This window comes from Homalodisca vitripennis, chromosome 3, assembly GCF_021130785.1.
Source record: "Homalodisca vitripennis isolate AUS2020 chromosome 3, UT_GWSS_2.1, whole genome shotgun sequence".
Classification (NCBI taxonomy): Eukaryota; Metazoa; Arthropoda; class Insecta; order Hemiptera; family Cicadellidae; genus Homalodisca; species Homalodisca vitripennis.
The window spans coordinates 152,567,620-152,589,113 of record NC_060209.1 but is presented as its reverse complement, the minus strand read 5'-3'; the positions used below and the strand labels follow the sequence as shown (position 1 = coordinate 152,589,113).

General features: G+C 35.3%; 1 protein-coding gene across 1 annotated transcript in view; it reads left to right on the top strand.

Moving 5' to 3' along the window:
- The window catches only part of LOC124357663 (phosphoribosylformylglycinamidine synthase-like), a 56,725-nt gene extending 38,483 nt beyond the window's left edge, over positions 1-18,242 (top strand). The window contains 7 exon segments of the mRNA XM_046809642.1: positions 2,650-2,924; positions 3,267-3,471; positions 5,144-5,320; positions 5,401-5,559; positions 6,189-6,341; positions 6,458-6,586; positions 13,849-18,242. Coding sequence (XP_046665598.1) covers positions 2,650-2,924; positions 3,267-3,471; positions 5,144-5,320; positions 5,401-5,559; positions 6,189-6,341; positions 6,458-6,586; positions 13,849-14,033 — 1,283 coding nt within the window. The 3' untranslated portion in view covers positions 14,034-18,242.
- The last annotated feature ends 3,252 nt before the right edge of the window (positions 18,243-21,494 follow it).

The window sequence follows — 21,494 nt, the reverse complement described above, 5'->3', positions numbered from 1 at the left end:
AAAATGTGCAGTTTATATGAACTTAATAGTACCTCTGGAAAACACATTTTCAGACATCTTAAGCTTAGTCTGCTGAGCTTAGCTGTTGGCGTATGAATCAATAAAAGAATCAAATCCACAAATCCGTAAATATAAAATCACTAGATATTAGTATTTGTATTTGAAAGAAATCATAAAAGATTATAGGAAGAATATAAACTTTATTTCACTAACAAAAGAGCATACCAGATATCTATGGAGTCTTATGCATATTGTGTTTTGAAGATCCCAAACCGAATGATAAAATAAATGCAATAGATCCTTAACTGTCTATGTCTGATTGCAGTCAGAACTGCAAACCTTAGAAAGGAAGATTTATAGTATAAAATGTCCTTAACCCATTGCGGATCACTGACGAGCTGGGCTCGTCACGCAGCGGCTGGGCCTAACGGCACGATGATGACGAGTTCAGGTCGCAAAAGCGGTCTGCTTTTAAATTTCCCTCCAAATAGTTCTTTTAATGTCTGATAGATCGGGTGATCGTCTTCACTTGTCAACTAAGAATATTTAACAACGGTCAACATTTAGAGTTTTCAAAAGTTTTATAAATATCCTACAGATCGCAGTTGTATGTTGAAGTTGAAAAATCATTCATATGAGTTTACTCTCTGCTTTTTAGCGCTTCTGATTTCCGTGTTTTCCTCAGTATAATATTTTTGAGGTTAGTGACACAACGAAAAGACGCAGACGTACATGTTGCCCAGTTTAGTCTAGACAATGGCCCAGAGTTGTAATCGCTTCGCCCGATGCCGCTTTATTTAGACTATGATTCAGACATCATCCCTGCCACCCTGGAACCTTGGTCGCGTGTTATCGTTCCTACATCACGGATACCCTAGCAGGCCCATGTTCCATCTGAACGAATACTTTCACAGGTGAATTTTCTAGTATACAATAGCGAGAGATACTGTGGCGCACCATTGCTGTTCGTGCGGCCGCTGACCGTAAATTAATTCGTGCCCGCGCGCCAAAACAACACGATCCGCAATGGGTTAAATATTGTAATAGAACAATTAAATATTATAATCCTTAACGACAATTAGTAAATTAAGAGACAATTACAAAAAAAGGGAAATTTTTAAGAAGAAAAAAGAAAAAGATGCAATTAATACAACATCCATATGAAAATACGAGGGCTGTTTTTTAAGTAAGGGCCGTTCTCCCGTACACGGTAGTAGTTCGCGTTCCTGCCGTAACGAGCGTGAGCCCCGCCTCCCGGCATTCCTAGCGAACAACTTCATGTCAGTTGCAGCTCTGTAGCAAATCTGTATGCATTACTGTGGATCTTTAAAATGTTTAAGATTATCGAATCACCCGCCGCGTGTGAGATTCGGTCAGTGATACGATTTTTGACTGCAAGAAACATGTCGGCTGCTGACATTCACCGTCAGCTTTGTGAGGTGTATGGTGCCAAGGCAATGAGTGAAGGTAAAGTGCGGAAATGGGTCCGAGAATTTAAAGATGGCCGTGAAAATGTCCACGATGAAGATCGCTCACGGCCGGCCATCTGTGATCACGGGAGATTTGGTTACTGCAGTTGACGCAAAAATTCATGAGGACCGACGGTTCACAATAACCACTCTCTCTATGGAATTTCCTCAAGTGTCCAGGTCAGTACTGTACAAAATTTTGTCAGAAAACCTAAACTTTAAAAAATTGTGCTCAAGATGGGTACCCAAACTCCTCACTGAGGATCACAAAAAAAAAGAGATTAAGCAGTTCTTTGACTTTCTTGACCCACTACGACGAGGAAGGAGACAACATGTTGAGTCGAATTGTCACAGGAGATGAAACATGGGTATCCCATATCACTCCAGGATCAAAGCAACAGTCCATGGAATGGCGGCACACAACATCTCCAGTCAAAGTCATAGCCAAGCAAACGCTGTCGCGGCGCAAAGTTGTGGCAACTGTGTTCTGGGACAGGCGCGGTGTTTTGCTAGTGGACTTTATGCCGCGAGGAATGACGATTAACTCAGAAGCCTACTGCGCAACCCTGGCCAGTCTCCGACGCGCCGTTCAGAACAAAAGACGCGGCATGCTGACAAAGGGAATTCTGCTCCTCCACGACAATGCAAGGCCTCACACCGGTGCTCGGACACAGGAAATGATCGACTCTTTTGGCTGGGAAGTTTTGAATCATCCGCCGTACAGCCCCGACCTTGCTCCGAGCGATTTCCACCTTTTTCGGCACTTGAAAAGTCGTCTTGGCGGGAAGCGCTACAATGACGACGAAGAAGTCAAGACGGCCGTGAACTCCTGGTTGTCAGAGCAGGCGGCAAATTTCTTTGAAGAGGGATTTCAAAACATAGTTTTAAGATATGATAAGTGCCTTAACAAACAAGGCAACTGTGTAGAAAAATAGAAAAAAGTATGTAGATTCTGAAAATAATGTATTTTGAAAAAAAAGCCCTCGTATTATCTGTCAATAAATCTTCTGAGCTGTTCATCTGCAACTGAAGTTACAAACATATACGTCCGTTCACTGTTGTACATGGCTTATAATAAGTGATACCATTGTGAGCATTCTCTAGTACATAATGTGCATTAAATTAACAATTTATAATAATATACATTTACAAGTTAGTAATGCAGTGATATTGTTTACAGAGAACAAACTCTTATCTGGTCATGACATCAGTGATGGAGGCCTGATTACATGTCTACTGGAGATGTGTTTCGGTGGCATAACAGGCATAACAGTGGATGTCCAGCACCGAACACGTGGCGCAGATAGCCCTCTGGACACACTGTTCGCTGAGGAGCTAGGCTGGGTACTAGAGGTAGACAGGGAACACGCCAAGTATGTCCAGCAAGCCTTCCGAGAGAGTAATGTTCCATGCCTCTTCCTAGGTGAAACCGGCAAGCTCGGCATGAATGCTAAGGTAATCCATACCATATTCCTGCATGGTGACCATCTCTATTTAAAATGTTAACTATTCCATCAAGGATCTGTAAAAGGAGAAACATATGTTTATTTGTATCCTTGTTTTGTTATCTCTGAAATGAACTCTCAGTACTTTTAATTTATAACTTGCTGTCTATATTAGTCCTCTTGTAATGTTTACTTTTATCTGTCTACTATTTATACTTAGGTGTGTTAACTTCAGTAGGCTGTAACCTGATAACATTTTTACTCTAGATATTTTTGTCTAGTTTTGGCAAAGTTATATGATATGCTTTACTGATATTAAAGTGTTGTGAAACTTCTCCTCACCCCATTACAGGTAACAATCCTGAATGGCAAGGAGATATTGTTGGCAGAGACCGTCCTCACGCTGATGCGTCTGTGGGAGGAAACTAGTTATCAGCTGGAAAAGCGTCAAACCAACCCTGACTGTGCTCGGAGAGAGTTTGAGTCTCTCGCTTCAAGAACAGGCCCCAAGTACAAACTGACTTTTGAGCCCACACCTAGCAAACCACTTAATCAGGGTAAAACATTTTATTGTACAAGAAATGTACTAAATATTAGGATACATTTGTTGATATTAATACTTGACATCATTCATTTTAGTCAAACATTTGTTAATTTTAGATGGTTCTCCACACTGAGGTAAAAAATGTTCAAGATTTGAACTGTGTGAGCAATTTTTTTGATGCGGTTTGAACCTGAAAACCTTGATGATAGTAAACTTAATCAGTTGCTTAGTATAGCATATGGGAAGGACTGTAGGAGCAGTTGAACATGAAACAAGTTTCATCTTTTTCTTAAGCATGATTGAATTTTATTTGGTAACATTGATCATACCGAGAAAGTTTGTGCTGTGGTTCATGGTGATCATGTTTAACTGGTTGACTTGTTGCAACAAAGTGGGGATCAGTGAAGGGTCATGCATCAAATTTTGAGGGAAATGTCTTGTGTCAATACAAAATTTGTGCCACGTTTATTACTATCAATCAGAAACTTGACTTGTTGACATTGGATAGGAACTGATTGCCATTTATTACCAGTGACAGAAATATATTAAATCTAGATTTTTTCATGTATTTCGAATAATAAATATTAATTTAAAGAGTTAAGAAACTTTAGTATGAATGTATATTTATGAGGTTTGTCTGAAAAGTGTCTGACTTCCTTTTACTGGCCAATTATTATGGGACTAGCCATCTCAAATCGGTTATAGTGGTTCCTTCGGAGACCGCCATCAGGAATATGCAGTGCTCTGTATGTTATTACGTTCGCTTGCCTCACATTTCACTAAGATTGAACGTTGAGCAAAGAGTGTGCAGAATCTAAGTTTACTTCAGAGATAATCTCTATGTTACACAAAGCTTTTGTTGTTGAATCTATGAGTGATACTCAGATAAAATAGTGTTTTAAATAATTCAAGATGGTCACATTTCATTTGAGAGTGTCCTGTAATTTGTCATGTCTGTAACACCCAAAAGTCCAAAAATACATTTTCTGATGTAAATGTAAAATTTCATAAACTGCATATATTGAGATTTTCTTCCAACTACCATGCATTCAATTTTGTTTATTGCTGCATTTTTTAATGTTTGCAAGATTTCTCAATGAGTATGTACATCACAACTGATTGCAAATACATTAAAAAAAAACATTTTATGCTGCCTCCATAAAAATAAAATTGGATCACAAGAAAGTAAATTGATTTAAAAATTTGATTTATTAACATGTATATTAAGATTTAGGTTTTTACCAAAATACCATAAAGAAAAGTCAAACATGAAACCACATTATGGACAGAAGATATTGATTCATTAAATTCAACAATATCTTTCTGCAGAAAATAAGTCCAAGTATAGTACATTGTCTTGGGTAAAAAAAATTAAGTTAATGTCATCTTCATAAAAATATTCATGCCAAATGTAACAAAAGTAAAAGTAGCTGTATATAACTTAAAATTTAAAAGATCCTACAATTAAGTTATGGAAATTGTGGAACTTAATATTTGGTTGCCCTAATATTTGCAGATAAATTTTTTAACTATTTACACACCTAAAATGTTTATTTTCTAAAAAAATTAACAATTGACATTACCTGTAATTATTACGCTTCCAAATTCTATATTATAACAATCAGTTTTATACAAATAACTATGAAATAAATAATCTCTTGTATTAATTAAGAAAAATGTTGCAGGTCCCAGAGTAGCCGTGTTGCGAGAGGAAGGCTCTAATGGTGATAGAGAAATGGCAGCATCTCTGTTCATGGTGGGCTTTCAAACATGGGATGTCACTATGCAAGACCTCATAGATAAGCGAGTCACAGTCGATCAGTTCCGTGGAATAATTTTCCCCGGAGGCTTCAGCTATGCAGGTTTGGAAAATACCAAGATTCTATACTTTTCCTTGTGACTTACATAAATATGTTATTTAATCTGCTACTGATCGTTTCAGATGTCTTGGGCTCAGCTAAGGGATGGGCAGCCAGTCTATTGTTCAACCCAGAGTTGAAGGCTCAATTCGAGTCGTTCACAGCTCGTTCTGACACATTTAGTCTTGGAGTCTGCAACGGTTGCCAGCTCATGAGTTTACTTGGCTGGATTGGCTTACCTGGTTAGTACTGTTGTATATATTAAAAAAAAAATGCTTAACGTAACTTTCATTTGCAGTCATGAGTAGTAATTTGGTGACGCTTTAATATTAATTTTAGTATACATACAGATTCAAAAATTCTTTATTTATAAAACAAATGCACAGAATGTACAATGAATAGAGTCACATCAAGATATGGCCTCTTCTTCATACATTGATGGAACAAACACTGTAACATAACTTCTTGTTGTGTTCCTCAGTAATGTATTTAAAAATTTCTAAAATCATTTTTGGTGAATATATTACAATTATTACATTACTGCGATGATTCCATATGTGTAAAAGTTTAACACGAACTTTGAACAAATTTATTTCATGTATATGTTAGAAAAGGAATATTCTTATTTATACTGCTTAACATGTTATGTCACAATGTGCTTCACCAGTCTAAATGGATATGGAGTGTAAAACACACACTCTGCATATCGTGTTAAGTCTACCAGCATGCTGACAATCATTCAACAGTCAATAATGCAATTCTTTTGGATTTCATATTTCAAGGAAGGTTTAGTTAGTATTGAAATTTGGGTAGTTGGTATTGTTTTGTAATTAAAGTAACTTTTGTAGCATCTCAAGTAACTATGTTGTAGAGAGCAAGAAGAAGCCTGATGTTGTGTTGGAGCACAATGTGTCAGGGAGGTTCGAGTGTCGCTGGTCCACAGTCCGTGTAGAGACGTCCCCAGCAATTCATCTGCAGGGCATGGCTGGCAGTGTACTGGGGGTGTGGGTAGCCCACGGGGAAGGTAATTACATTCTTAACTACTACTAAGGGATGCCCCAAACCATCAATGTGTAATTGAGTATAGTGGATCCCCAACGAATATGTTGATGGAAGGTTTTAATCTTACTACTGTTTTAGGACGGTTCACATTCCGAGAACCTAAAGTGCTGGAGGAGTTGGAGGAACGCAGCTGTTTGGCAGTCAAGTACGTGGATGACAACAATAAGCCGACAGAACTTTATCCTCTTAATCCTAATGGGAGTGTTGGTAAGTTATTTGTCTTGTCAGCTGTAAAAATCTGTATACATTTTGACTGTGTCAATCATGTCTTATTTTCATGACCTACAAAATCTTCTTCTCCTAAGGGGTGGCCTATTGCCATACGTGTAAGCCTCAAGGGCCTTTTGGGCATCCCGGAATTATACAATGAAGCCAGCCAGCTTACAGATTCAGCAGTTCTCCAAATCACTGAAAACAACCAGTGAGGACCTGAGGAATTTCACCACCACCCTTGTCTAGACTACCGAAGATGGCATAGCGCTCACTTGCTATTGTAGAGCCATCAAAGAGCAGGTTTTCTACAGTTTCCTACTACCCATCTCACAATCTACAGAACAGATCCTTCAGGAATATATCTGTAATACAAATGTAATGAATGTAATTCCGAAATTTTAAGTTGATTAAAGAAATGGATAAATTATTAATGTTAAAATCTTTAGATAGGTTAAAGTTTCTCATTACCTATCTACAGACAGATTAGAAATGATAAAAATGTAATGTGAAGCTAAATGAGAGATTCATCCTAATAACAAAGGCCAAATACAAATGTTAAGTTCAGTTCCATTTCACCTTCTATTTAGTGCAGCATATGAAGTCTAATGCTGTGACAGACTTGGCTCCTGGAATCTGATATCAACATCCGTCTGAAGAGATCCAAAAGAGTTGGCGACGAAGAAGTTCAAAACGAACTCTTTAGCTCAAGAGACACCTAGACTACAAACGCATGTAATCCAGATGAACCGACTTTTTTGGATCTCTTCAGACGGATGCTGATTCCAGGAGCCATGTCTGTTACAGCATCAGACTTAAGAAGCTGCACTAGATGAAGGTGAAATGGAGCTGAACTTAACATTCGTATTGAATCAACCATTGCTTTACTTTAAAAGTCAAATCTGTAGTAATAGACTAGTTCTAGTTCTGGTCATCGTGTTCCCCTATTCTACCCTTGTATTATCTACAAGGTTTATAATCGTGGGATTGTTGTATTTATACATTACCAGACCTTTATCAGCTTGTGTCATATTCCTTTGTTTGGCCAGATGTAGTTTAACGTTTACAGTCTTGTCAGCTGTTTATATTTACAAGGAATACCAAAAAAAAAAGTTGAAATGTCTTGGATGTTCACTAGCCATCTCTGTAGACGTAAATAAAATGTTAAGGCAATAAAATAGATCACTATTATGTAATATTGAAATACTATTCTACAGGATACTGGTACAAACATGGGTCAGTGTTCTTATTTGCGAAGAACATTTATGCACTACCTTGTCAATATTATATTGAGGAATTTCAAGTATATTGGTAGTGAATGTGTTAAAACTCCTTTCTATGTAAAAATTGTGTGCATTTTTGAAAAATTATGTCTTTTAGCTTTAACCCTTTTGATCCCAGCGTCCGATTTTTCGGACGTGTTGTAAGATCGTGTTCGATCCCAACGTCCGAATTTTCGGACGTTCACAAAAATGTTTTTTTTAATACAATATAATTGGTTGAATACTTCTTATGTTATATTAAACCATTTGTAATGAACACCTTTACAAAGTTATAGTATGTAAAGGAACTTTTAGTTCAATTTGGCAACGATGTTTTCGTTCAAACTAGAAGGCTGTGGCTGCTCGGTGCCATGTGCTGTCTGCTCTCATTGTCGTCAGTCGTGAGTGTATCGTCTGTTTGTTATGAGCTGTAGTTAACCTTATTGTTTGGAAGTCTATTGGTTACGTTATTTACAATGAGTTTATGATTCTTTGTAGTTATTTACAATGAAACGGGCAAATTCACCTCTTAGTGACAATACGATTAGTCGAGTGATAAATGAAGAAGAAAACTTTTCTAGTGATGAGAGTTTCTTGAATAATTTTGGCAGTGAAGTTGACAGTAGTTCCTCTGAAGTGGATGACACGGATAATGATCCCACATATGATCCAGATCAACCAGGACCATCATCAAACATTCTTCCAATTGTAAGTAGGCCTAGGATTTTATCGGAAAGTGAATCTGAGAGTAGTATTGATGGTGAAAATGTAAGGAGTAGGCTTACTACTATACATCAGCAACCTAGACAACCTTCTAGGCCTAGGCCTAGACATACTAATGGTAATTCAACTGATGATTCCAGTGGAGAAAAGGATGGATTGATGTTACTGCAGAAAATGATCCAGGTTATAGTCATTCATTTTCATTTTTAGAATTGCCCGGCTTGAAACATTGTCCTCCCATGAATACACCATCAATTGCTTACTTTAGGCTGTTTTTTCACAGTTACATTGATGGAAATGTTTGTAAAATATACAAATATGTACACTGAAGAAGTTGTCAGAAAGTACAATTCTAATTTGGGACCGAATATCAAATCAAATCAAATCAAAAATTCTTTATTTGTAATTTCATGGAGAAATACAATGGCGTCACGGTAGTAAAGTCATATTTTATATACAAAAGTGGTTTTTAATTGTACAAATTTTGATGTTGTTGTTTTAAGTCAGTGAATTCTTTGATCGAGTAAAAAGACCACTCCAGGAGCCATTCTTGAAGTTTCCTCTTAAAATGTTTTTGTCTGGAGATCTTCTTCAGGTAGTCAGGAAGGCAGTTAAACAATTTTGGTCCCATGTAGCTTGGCTTCTCTTCATATAGGCTGAGACGGTGGTTCGGCAAAATGAAATTGTTTCCATGCCTGGTGTTGTAATAATGGAGCTGTCCTGTTCTTTTTAGATTTTGATTAGTAGTGTAAAGAATAACTTCCTGGATGTAGAGGGATACTGATGTTAGTATCTTTAGTTCTTTAAATGTACTTCTGCAGGAGTCAAGTGGATTGAGGTTGGCTAAGATCCTAATCGCTTTTTTTTTAATTACCAGGATACGTTGCACATTTTTTGCTGAGGAGTTGCCCCAGACTGTTATGCCATATCGAAGATGAGCCTCAAAAAGTGCAAAATAGGCAATTCTAGTTATCTCCTGAGTATTGGTAGCCTTTAGTCTTTTAAGGACATAGACGCAGGAGTTAAGTTTTGAACAAATTTTATCAATATGTGGTGTCCAGGTGAGTTTGTCATCAATAGTTACTCCCAAGTATTTCGCTTTATTATCTAGGTCAACTTCTGGGAGTCCTGTAAATTCAATTGTTCTTCTTCCAAAGTTTAGTTGTTGAGTCTTATGGTCGTTTAATACTAAGTCATTCTGATTACAATATTGTTTTGCTGTATTTAGAGCGATAAAGGATGCTATTTCTAGTTCTTGTACTTGTTTATTTGCTATGAGGAGGACAGTATCATCAGCATACATGAGTACCTGGCTAAGCTCTTGGAGATAGTTTGGGAGAGATCGTTGGTTAGCAGAATAAAAAGTACCGGTCCCAAGACAGATCCTTGAGGGACGCCTCTACTTAGAGGGAGTGGTGTTGATGTTACACGATATGAGGTGTTGTTTTTGGTATATGATATTTCTACCATTTGTGTTCTTCCCTCCAGGTAGCTTGCAAACCAACTGGCTGCATTTCCTCTGACTCCCATATTATTCATCTTTTGAAGGAGGATATTATGGTCCAGGCAGTCAAATGCTTTAGTAAAATCCAGAAAAAGGCTAGTCACAGCAGCTCCATCTTCCACTTGATCTATAATCAATCAATCAATCAATTAATAATTCTTTATTCATTAGTTGTACAATACGGTACATCGAATAGTGTCATACATTACTTATATATATAAAAGTACTAAACATACTCAAGTTCCTCTATTGAATACAAAACTAAATCAATCAAATAGTTTTTTAGTTTTCTTTTAAATTTGTTAATATTATTTTCCATCTTTATGCTTTGAGGAATATTTTTCAGAAATCTTTTCCCGATATACATAGTTTTTTTCGTGTACATTTCAAGTCTATGATGATCATTGATGATTTCATTCTTATGGCGTGTGTTATATTTGTGCACATTATTTTCTAAGTTAATTTGTTGGCCATGATTGAATTTAAAATATAGGATGGTTTCATATATATAAAGTACAAAAACTGTTATTATTTTTAATTCTTTAAAACAATTTCTAACAGATTCTGAGAATTTAAGCTTAAGTATACTTCTAATGGCTTGTTTTTGCACCTTTAAAATGTCAGTTAGGTTTTTCTTAGTTGTGGCACCAAATATGGCTATGCCATAAGCAATGTGTGAATGTATATGAGCGTAATAAATCTGTTTTAGCACTTCAGTAGTACATAAACAAGACATTTGCCTAATTGCATATAAGCCAGAACTAATTTTACCAATCACAAATTTAATGTGCTCATCCCAGCTCAAGTGACAATCAATGATCAATCCGAGAAATTTAATTTTTGATGCATTTAATGAAATTCTGTGAGTTCTATCAGTGCTGAAATTGTTGATCTTCCTTTCAGAAACCCATGTTGTTGGGTGGTTAGGACATTGTGGTCGGTCAAATGTGTTATAAGCCGGTTTAACATTACTTTTTAAATCACTTTTGAAATTGTAGAGAGGAGGGATATAGGTCTGTAGTTGTTGATGTCAGTTGGAGATCCTTTTTTTAGTTTTGGAAACACTTTTGCCAACTTTAGAGCTCTAGGGAAAATGCCTTGGGAGAAAGTTTTGTTGATAAATAGATGTCAGAGGTGGTACAAGTTCCTCTGAGCAGCCTTTCAAAAGGATTGATGAGATGTCATCCACCTCCAGCCGAAGGCTTTTGTTTGAGGTTAGAAATGGCTTCTTCTGTTTCTTTCAAGGTACAAGGCCATAACGATATATCAGGTATTTGATTCTGTGGCTGGTTGAGTTGTTTGCTTGTTTGTGTGAGTCCCCCCATTTCTGTTAATGTTTTGTCAGCTACCGTTGTAAAATATAGATTAAGGTGGTTTGCAACAAGTAGTGGGTCTGATTGGAGTTTCCCCATCAATTTCTAGTTCTATGGAGTCTGAAGTCCTGTTGTCCCGGCATCTTTCATAATAGTTTGAGAACATGGGTCAAAGTTACAAACTGCAGAAATTCAGGCTTTTATTTGTATCCTAATAAAATATGGGTCTAAATCACAAACCTACCTATGCAAGTTACTGGTGGAAATCTAACAGTCAGAATTGTAGTTGGTTCGGGAGAATGATGAGTAGGAAATAGATTTCAAGAAATTTTGGCATATTTTCATATGGTTAATACACGGAACCTTCCTAAACCTAAGGAGCCAAATTATGAACCCTTGTGCCGTATGCAACCCCTAATAGATCATATGAATAGGATATCTAAGCACCATTATAGTCCCAATATGTGCCTTTCTATTGATGAAAAGTATTATACCGACTAAATGCCAAAACCCCTTGATGCAGAATCCCCCTAAAAAGCACCATAGATTTGGAATCAAGTTGTGGGTACTGTGTGATGCAGTAACCCACTACTGTGTGCATTTTTTTGTCTATAAAGGAGCAAAAAATACCGATTGACAACATGTAAGGGAAACAGGGCCTGGCCTACAATGTAGTTATGAAACTTCTTGATGTAGCTGGATGTTTATACAAAGGTTTTCATATATTTGTTGATAATTTTTTTACTTCTGTTAGATTGGCCAAAGCTTTGTACACTAAGTGTACCCATTTGACTGGAACAATTGGAATGAACAGGAAGGGTGTGCCTCAAGAAATAAAAACAAATTACACAATTGGGGAAAGAAAATACAAAAGGAAAAATTCAATGCTGTTACTTGGTTTTTAGACAAAGGAAAACACAAAAAAAACCTGTAATGTTGTTATCAACTGTGTATAAAGCTGGAGAAACAACAAAAATAAAAAAAACGAGGAAATAAAATATACATTACTACTAAACCTCTAAAATAATAAGAGAGTACAATAACTTTATGGACGGTGTGGATGGCCATGACCAAATGTTACAAACCAATACATGGGTGATCGCAGGTCGGCCAAATTTTGGAAAAAATTAACTTTCAATTTGTTATCCAGGATGATTTTGAATTCATATATTTTGTATAAACAAAATACCACCAATCCTATGACTAGACTAAAATTTTTAGTGACTCTAGTTGACAGTTTATCTGCTGAATGGTTTGATTTCAAAGAACAGAGACACCCCAATTCCAGACACCGATGTCAGTGATGATGAAAATCAAGGTGGAGGCAATGCTGGAATACTACCCCGTTTTTTTTTGAAAAATTTCCTAATAAAAAGGAAAGAAATTGCTGTGTTTTCAGTGCAGCCAGCACCAGACTGGGTGGCAAGAGGAAAAAATCGAGCTACATTTGTAAAAAATGTAAAAAAGGACTACACACAAAGTGTTTTTCCACTGCACAAGTGTTAGTGAACACACCAGAAAAACATTTTTTGTAACAATAAGATCATCATAAAAGCAATTGATGAAAGCTAAAATATAACTATTCATGTTCTTTTGTTATAATTTGTAACTTAGCAAGTGACAATACTTAATTTTATCTGTACATACATTTTTCATGTGTTTTTCGTAATGTTGTGCCCGTGGAACTAAATGTGCATTATTTAGTTGTAAACCTGTATCTCAGTTATTTGTGAATATAACTAAGTCAAAATTTAGAATACAACTCATGTTTATATGTACAAGGACATAATGCTTTCATTTTTGAGCAGAAATTTCATTTTATGCCTTCTATATCAAATGGAAAACAGAAAATTTTGAAAAAAAACATTTTTTGGTATAATTTTTTTTTCAAAAAATTGTGTGTGCATTTTTATTATAATTCTAGGTGGGCTTATGTTGTAGTAGAGTCTTAGAGTATATTAAAAAAAGAATCAATAAAATCCATTGATTAATAAAAAGTTTGTGTAACTTTTGCCGAAGCACTACATTTTCAATAAATCTTGGCCGGGACTGGGGCAGATACCCGAGCGCCAGACGCCGGGACGTGGGCAGACGCCCATGCGAAAACTCCCGGGATCAAAAGGGTTAAATGGCATTTTCTTCAAAATAGCATTAAATATTACATAAAATTATAAAGTTGTGTTTACTCAACAGTTATGTAATTGCAATGAACAAAATAATTGTATCACTTCATCTTTTTGGAAAAAATTAAAAACAGCTCAGCTAATAAAACTTTAAAAGTTTGCCTAACAAAATAACTTGTTCCCCTTTTTGTTGAATATTAATTGGCAAGCAAAAGGTAGATTTAAATTACAAATGAGCAATTACTATTTTCTACCAGTTTTATTTCAATTAAATCATTAAACAATTTTGAATTATGAACACTGGTATCAAAATCTATCTTGTGTGTTATGTCAGGAGGGGTAGCGGGGATATGTTCTGTTGACGGTCGGCACCTAGCCCTGATGCCTCACCCAGAGAGAAGCACACTACTGTGGCAGCAGCCCTACTCTCCTCCCCAGTTTGCTCAACTACAGGCCGCTCCCTGGCTGCGGCTCTTCCAGAACATGTTACAGTGGTGTGTTGACAACCCGTCCAACTGATAGTGCAGTAAAATTAGCCTCGTACCTTGAACTTCAAAAGAAGAAAGATCTGACTGCTTGTTCACAATTCTTAGCTCTAAATGGTAAATGGCAGTAAAAAATCTTTGTCAATAGAATATTATATTTGGGAAGAAGGAGAGAAAGCTGAATAATTAAGACTATTTTTTGCACTACAAATAGCTCAAGATGTTGTATAGAGCATTTTGTATACATAGTTTTAAAATTACTTACATTTTAAACAAAATTGATCCTATATATTTTTAATGTGATTAATAATTTTGAGCTTTGAAGTAGGAAAACATATGCTATTGTAAAAATTTTGCTATTTTTGGAGTCACTTGCTGCAGATATTATTCTTTTATAAATATAAAAGATATATTTCATCTTCCTGTGTACTTATAATTATGAAAATTGAAGTTTATTTCTCAGTTTTATATCTTTTTTGACTTTATTAAAAGAGCATATTTGTTTTTCTTGTGTTGAGAAAACTGAACGACAGTCTGTAAAGGCAGAATGTCAAACATCTTCCATGTCTAAAATCTTGCTGCGATGATTGAATGTTATGAATTCATCCAACTATTTACCTTTACAAGGGACATGAGCTTTGAGGTTCACTTGAGAGGAGCAAGATAATTTAGGGCCCTGGTGTACCTTGCATTCAATTGCGTTTAAGCTTCATGTAAATAGGAATAGTAACTGTTCCATATTTTTTGTATTTTCTAGAAAGTGTCTATCAAAAGGTTGGAGACTTCCACTTTTACATACACACTGATGATGAGTGAATCCTTCCCAAAGAGGCCTAATTTTTTTGTCTTCAGGTCTTCTTACGTAACTATCTTTTCTAGGTACACCCCTGTCCTTTATTTTTACATTTATAACCCAGGTTCAAATTCTGTTCGAGACCATACTACTTTTTATCAGTACCATCAATCATTTACTCTATTGACTTTCCTTTTTATTCTGTTTCATAAGATTCTCGCACAGGCCAGTGGGCCATGAGGATTGGCAGAATAAGACGTAAAAGTGGATTGGCCTCTCCTTAAAAAAAATATTTGCTAATCTTGTAAAAATTTAATGTACTTTAAAAGTTATATAACCTAAAACAGTCTGGATGATAGTTTTAAAGATATTTGCAAAAATAGTAGAAAGCATACTAATTTTACACATTTTGTAATTTACCTACCTGCCCCAAAATTGTTTATCCCACTTAGAGTGAAGGATAATTAATAACTTTGATCAGTCAGATCTTTCTTCTTTAGGAGTTAAGGATTTGGGTATTTTTTGTAATGGGTGGTCCAAAATAACCTGACAGTTGTCGAAATGAAATAATGTTACACGAATTAATACTTAAAATGTATTAAAGTGGTCAAAGTAAGTACATAGTTACGCCATTATCATTTATGGAATATAACATCACATAAATGTTCCCCACCAACATCCACACAGTCTGTAATCTTTTCTGAAAATTTGCTTTACTCATCTTACCATGTATTGCAACAACTTTATTTCTAATGCAGTTCTTGAAATCAGCAATGGTGTGAGGTTTCGTAACAAAAACTTTGCTCTTAAGATAGCCCCACAAGCAGTGAGATCCGGAGACCGGGCAGGCCATACTACATCCCCAAAACATTAATTGAGATGTCCCAGGAACAGTTTTTGTAAGAGAGTCATTGAGACATCTGCTATGCGTGCAGTCGCTCCATCTTGCTGGTACCATAATGTGTTCATTTCTATTCCCAACTGTTGCAATTGTGGAACTAAGAAGTTCTGAATCATTTCAATGTAACGTTCCTTTTATTCAGAGTAACTCTTTCACCTTTTGATTTTCAAACAAATAAGGGGCAATAATAGTAACACGTGGAACAGTGACTTTTTCAATATGCAGAGGTCGTTGATGGATTTCCCTAAGATTTCTTTTGACCAGTAACAACAATTTTGCATGTTTACATCACCATAAAGCTCAAAATGAGCTTCATCAAACATTGTTGCAATTCACAAATACTGCAAAATGTTTCTATGATTAATAGGCTTTCACACAAAAATAGTTCTTCAAGATCAGCAGTATTGAGTTTTTGTGTAACTACTAATTTGTAGGGATGAGGATTCATATCACAATGTAAAATTTGTTGTGAACTTGTCTTTAAATCTCCTAATGCAGCAGATTGCTTCTGGGTTGATTGATTTGAGCTTTGCAGAACAGATACACGCACATTCTCAACATTGTATTCCTTTTAATATTATTCCTACGAGTAACAGATCCATGACAAGGATCTTGAAATTTGTTACAAAATAACCGTTACGTAGCAGTCACACACTCGTTATTTTTAAAGAAAGCTTCATTAACAAAAGCACGATGTTAAACTATAATTAGACTATACAATGATAGTTTATTGAAATGTTTATTATTTAGTCTTTATTAGCATAGTTTTTTTTTTTTTAATATTTAGTTTTTGTTAGAATAGTTTTTTATATAATCTATGTTTTAGGTTTAAATTTTGTAAGATTTGAAGATAACTTGAATGAAATTTTCTACTGATATTTCATTGCTAGTCATTTAAAAGATCTGGAACAATCTAAATGCTAGTTTCATATAGGATTTTAAATTTAGAATTAATTATTGCACCTAGATTAGAGATCTAGAATTCTCTAATTTCCGTCCCCTGCCAATCATGCAGTGTTGCATTAACTAGATATCTATGGTAAAGAAAACATGAGGTTCGTTTTTTTAGTTCAGCACAAAGTTGAAAGTAATTTAGAAAAAGAAATTTGTAGCAGTGGACTTTAAACAAAACTAATCACTGCACAATTGATTAGTCGAATCCACTTAGCTACTATTGTGTAAATCATTCTCAAACATTTTCAGTTAATTTATGGTGTTATATATCAAGTCCAATTAAAAGTTTTGTGTGTTTTTATTTGCTCTCTATAAAGTAATCAATTTGTTCATTTTAATAAACAGATTAAGCATTTATTAATATCTAACTACAAATTTATATCTTTTTGTACTGCAGTAAAATTATAAGCTGCTCCAACTTCACGAATAACAAATGTAGGTCCATAAATATTATAGAAATATATTTCCATTGTGATTTGATTTTAAATTGATGATAATTTCAATTTGACACTACCAAATCATTATAAATTAGCCCTATATCGACTTGTTAATTTTTAAGGAGAAGGGATTTAAGTCAAATATAAGAGATTTTGCGTTTATCCTTGCAAAAGACAATAATATACATTTTCAGCCCACTCTTCTATTTAAATTTATAAATATAATCTTTGGATGGAGCTTTGTAATAGCACAGTAATGCAAGATATTTACCAAAGTGAATTTAATTTCTTTAAAAAAATTGAAAGTGGATTCATATAAAAGTGCATTTGTATGAGATTTTATATTTGTTGTACTGAGATGACACTTGTATCAACAAAAGCATTATCCTGAACTAATGTAGAATTAAAATACTTTAAAACACCGCAATGTCTAACCTAGTTTAACAATTTCAATGCTAGAAAATTTTTAATAATAAGACACTTTTTCCAAAGCAGTGAGTACAAAGTAATGTAAAGAGACATTGTTTATGAAGATATTATGATAATGTTTTATTTTATTTAGAATAAACCAGAGTTGCAATAAAAATATTCTTTCTCATATACACAAAGTATAGGATAGAATATTGTATATTATTATCATAAAATAAATTTAAAGGTTTATTGAAATGTCTATTTTACTGTGAGTTAAAAAAAAATCTTCGTGAAAATTTGTTTTTGTCTGTGCGTATTCACTGTAGGGCTACATGGTTCAATTATGATGAAATATGACATGTAGATCAGGATCACAATAGGTGTACAAGATTTAGCAGTAAATTATTTATGCATAAAGAGGTAGTGGATGAGTTAGGAATTAACAAAAAACCGCTTGGCAGGAAAGACAAGTCATCTCTTAACATTCGTTTCCTATAGTAAAATGTTCACTTGTAGTTAATTTCACTGAAGATCTAAAATTAGTTTAGCTGTTATTAGATTACAAAATAACAAGGAAATAGGGTTAAGTTAAAGTGAAATGTGCCATACTCTTAATCTGTCAAAGATGTTTGGATTTGTTATTTTTTATTTAGTGTTTTAGTTAAGTTTACTTTGTTATACTTTATTATTACTTTAAACATTTTGTGTTTGTTTTTATATATTAATAAACAAATTAAATAAAACCAATGTGGTGTTTAATTTCACTTATATATTTAAACAGTAAAGGTGGAAGAACTTGTAATACAAATGTTCACATCAGGACTCTTACTTTAAGATATGGGGCCACACTAGCATGAATTGATTGCTATACTATGGATCCGTCTGCTCAGGTTGGTCACATTGGAGGTACAAAAAAGATGCAGTTAGCCAGTATCCTCCAGGATTTCATGGTGTAAAGTCTGTGATTGAACTAATCTCTGTACGTACCTTGAGCTACTGATTCTTCTAGTGATGTGGAGTTCCTCAAAGATCTGTTTACAAACCATTGTTGTTCTTATAACATATCAATGGAATTTCTTTATTTTCCGAGTTGAATAATATATTTAATATTGTTTCAAATGATATTAATCTAAAATTATCCAATAATTAATTATTATGTTGAAATGTTGGAGTATCGTAATCTTCTATTCAGCAATATTTCGGACAGCTAAATTTTATGTTAACCAATTAAAATTTAAATATTTTTACTAATCATTGGAATCTCAGTTTATGATAACCTTCCCTGGGATCTATGTGAGGAGAGTAGGATGTTGTTTTTATTTCTTTTATTTTTGTTGAAACTATGTATATTGTATAATATGACATTATCTATAATCAACCAGCACAAAGTTGTAATTTATTAAGTTAAGTTTATTCAAAAAAGAATAGTAGACACGTTCTACTGCTAATCGTGTCTGTCATTTTTTGTCTGTGTTTATACACAGAACAACCCATTTAAAAATATATGTTTCTTACAAACTATTTCTACTTACTTTTTCATTATCTAGAAGCACATGTTTTTATTCAATATAGTGCTATTTTGACTGTTACAATTACAATTCATAGAAGAGACTCTTTTAAAAGGAAAATGACATTTTCCTCACACACAAAGTAACATGTGTTTTACAATAAATAAAACACTTTTTAATCAAAATAATATAAATATAAGAACAGTAGACTGACTTAGTGCTTGACTACAGTGGTATTCCTGTTGCGGATATGCAATATTTAACAGCTTTATATTGTGATTTTCTAAATATGTAACTGTTCAGTAAGGTTAATTATTGCAGAATCATCTATTGACATTGTCTGAAACAGGCGATATGAAAAACATTTTTTTTTCTGAAAACTCAGCTTCCCTTACAAAACATGTCCAATACACACAAATAAAGGTGATAACACCTTATATTTATTAACCCTGGAGAGGGCGCGTGGTGTACAAACTTCCGCAGGAGACACGTTATTGTTTATGAAAGAAACCCCGTAGCCCTAGCCCGCACTTCCCCCTCCTACTAGCACATCTATCCCCACCTCTCCCTCCGCACGTACCATTGTTCTCAGCCAGTTTCGTCAAGGACACGAGGCAGTGTAGAGCTATTTCAAAGCGGTGCGGTCTGTTGTACACCACGCGCCCTCTAGTGTGAACTGTTGTGCGGACTTTTGTACACCACGTGACTGATTAGGTTATGCAATATCATTGTTCAGTTTTAAAAGTTATTTTATTATATTAGAGTAATATTGTGTGTGTGATGGATGACGAAGAGAGACGTTTACTGCAATTGATGCAAAGTGTGGAAAGGGAGGAAATAGAAGAAGCTCGTGCCGCAGATGCAGAGAGAGAGCGTTTACGAAGACAGTTGTTTCCGGATGTTGAACAATTGAATACCATAGAAACAATTGATGAAAATCCAATTGAGAGAGAAGGATCGGAACAATCAGAAGATGAAGAGAATTACAGTGAGCATGACACAAATTCAGAAGTTTCGCTTGATGACTTGGCAGACCATGAAGAAGATTTCAATGTTCAAGGTCATGTAAGAAGAGGAGAGAACTATATTCTTGGCAAGGACAACGTAATGAGATGGGATACCCATATGAACACTGAGAATTTACGAGGCGGAGTACGGCGATACAACATTTTACGAGGTGAGAGACTTGACGTACGATTACCTTCTCCAAGAGGTGATGCCACTACAAAAACTTCACCTATTGAATGTTGGAAACTCTTTTTTTCAGACGAATTGGTGGATAAAATTGTAAATTTTACAAACATATTGATTGAAAAAATAGACAAAACTTTCTCAGAGAGAGAGACGCAAAGTCAACAGACCGTGACGAAATTCACGCTGTACTGGGCCTTTTGTACCTGGCTGAAATGTTAAGGTCTTCTCACACAAAACTAGAAGATTTATGGTCAACAGACGGTCTTGGCATTGAGTATTTTAGGTCAGCCATGTCCTTGAAGCGCTTTAAGTTTTTGTTGAGAGCATTAAGATTTGATGATATTAGTTCCAGAAGACAGCGTAAAGCTCTAGACAATCTTGCACCAATACGTGACATATTTGAGGAATTTGTCAGCAAATGCCAAGCACATTATGCACTGAGTGCTTTTGTAACAGTTGATGAAATGCTCGAGGCATTTCATGGTAAATGTTCGTTTAGGCAGTACTTACCAAACAAGCCTGCTCGTTATGGCATAAAGATATTTGGACTGTGTGATGCAAGGACATATTACACTGCCAATTTGGAGATATATCCGGCAAGACAACCACCAGGACCCTACAGGCACAGCAACTCATCAAAAGATGTAGCTATTCGGTTGATAGCTCCGATTTCAGGGACCGGACGCCATGTGACAATGGATAACTGGTACGGATCAATACCTCTGGCAAGAGAACTTCCACCGTCTTACTTCAGTATGCACATTGAAAAAAAATAAACGTGATACCCCCATGTTTTATAGAGAGTAAAATAAGGAAGGTAAACTCAAGTTTGTTTGCCTACCAAAGTGACATGACATTACTGTCATATGTGCCTAGGTCCAATAAAGTTGTGTTACTTCTCTCAACATTTCATCATAGTGACACTATAGACGAGGAGGCTGGTGACAAACAAAAACCGATTATGTTAATCAGCTATAACAAATGCAAAGGAGGGGTTGACACCGTGTATCAAATGAAAGCAGCCTACTCTGTTTCCAGAAAAAGCAACCGATGGCCATTGACTGTGTTCTTCTCCATGTTGAACATATCTGGCATCAACAGTTTTGTGATATTGCGGAGTAACGTTGAGGACGCAGATGACAGAAGAAACTTCATAAAATCTCTGGGAAAAGATCTATGTAACCCTCAAATGATAAAAAGGGCAGGAATGCCACGACTGCCTGTGTTACTACAGAAAATGATCCAGCAACTGTGTGGCCAACCAGAACCAGCCCGTCCAGTGGTCGAAGAAGATCAG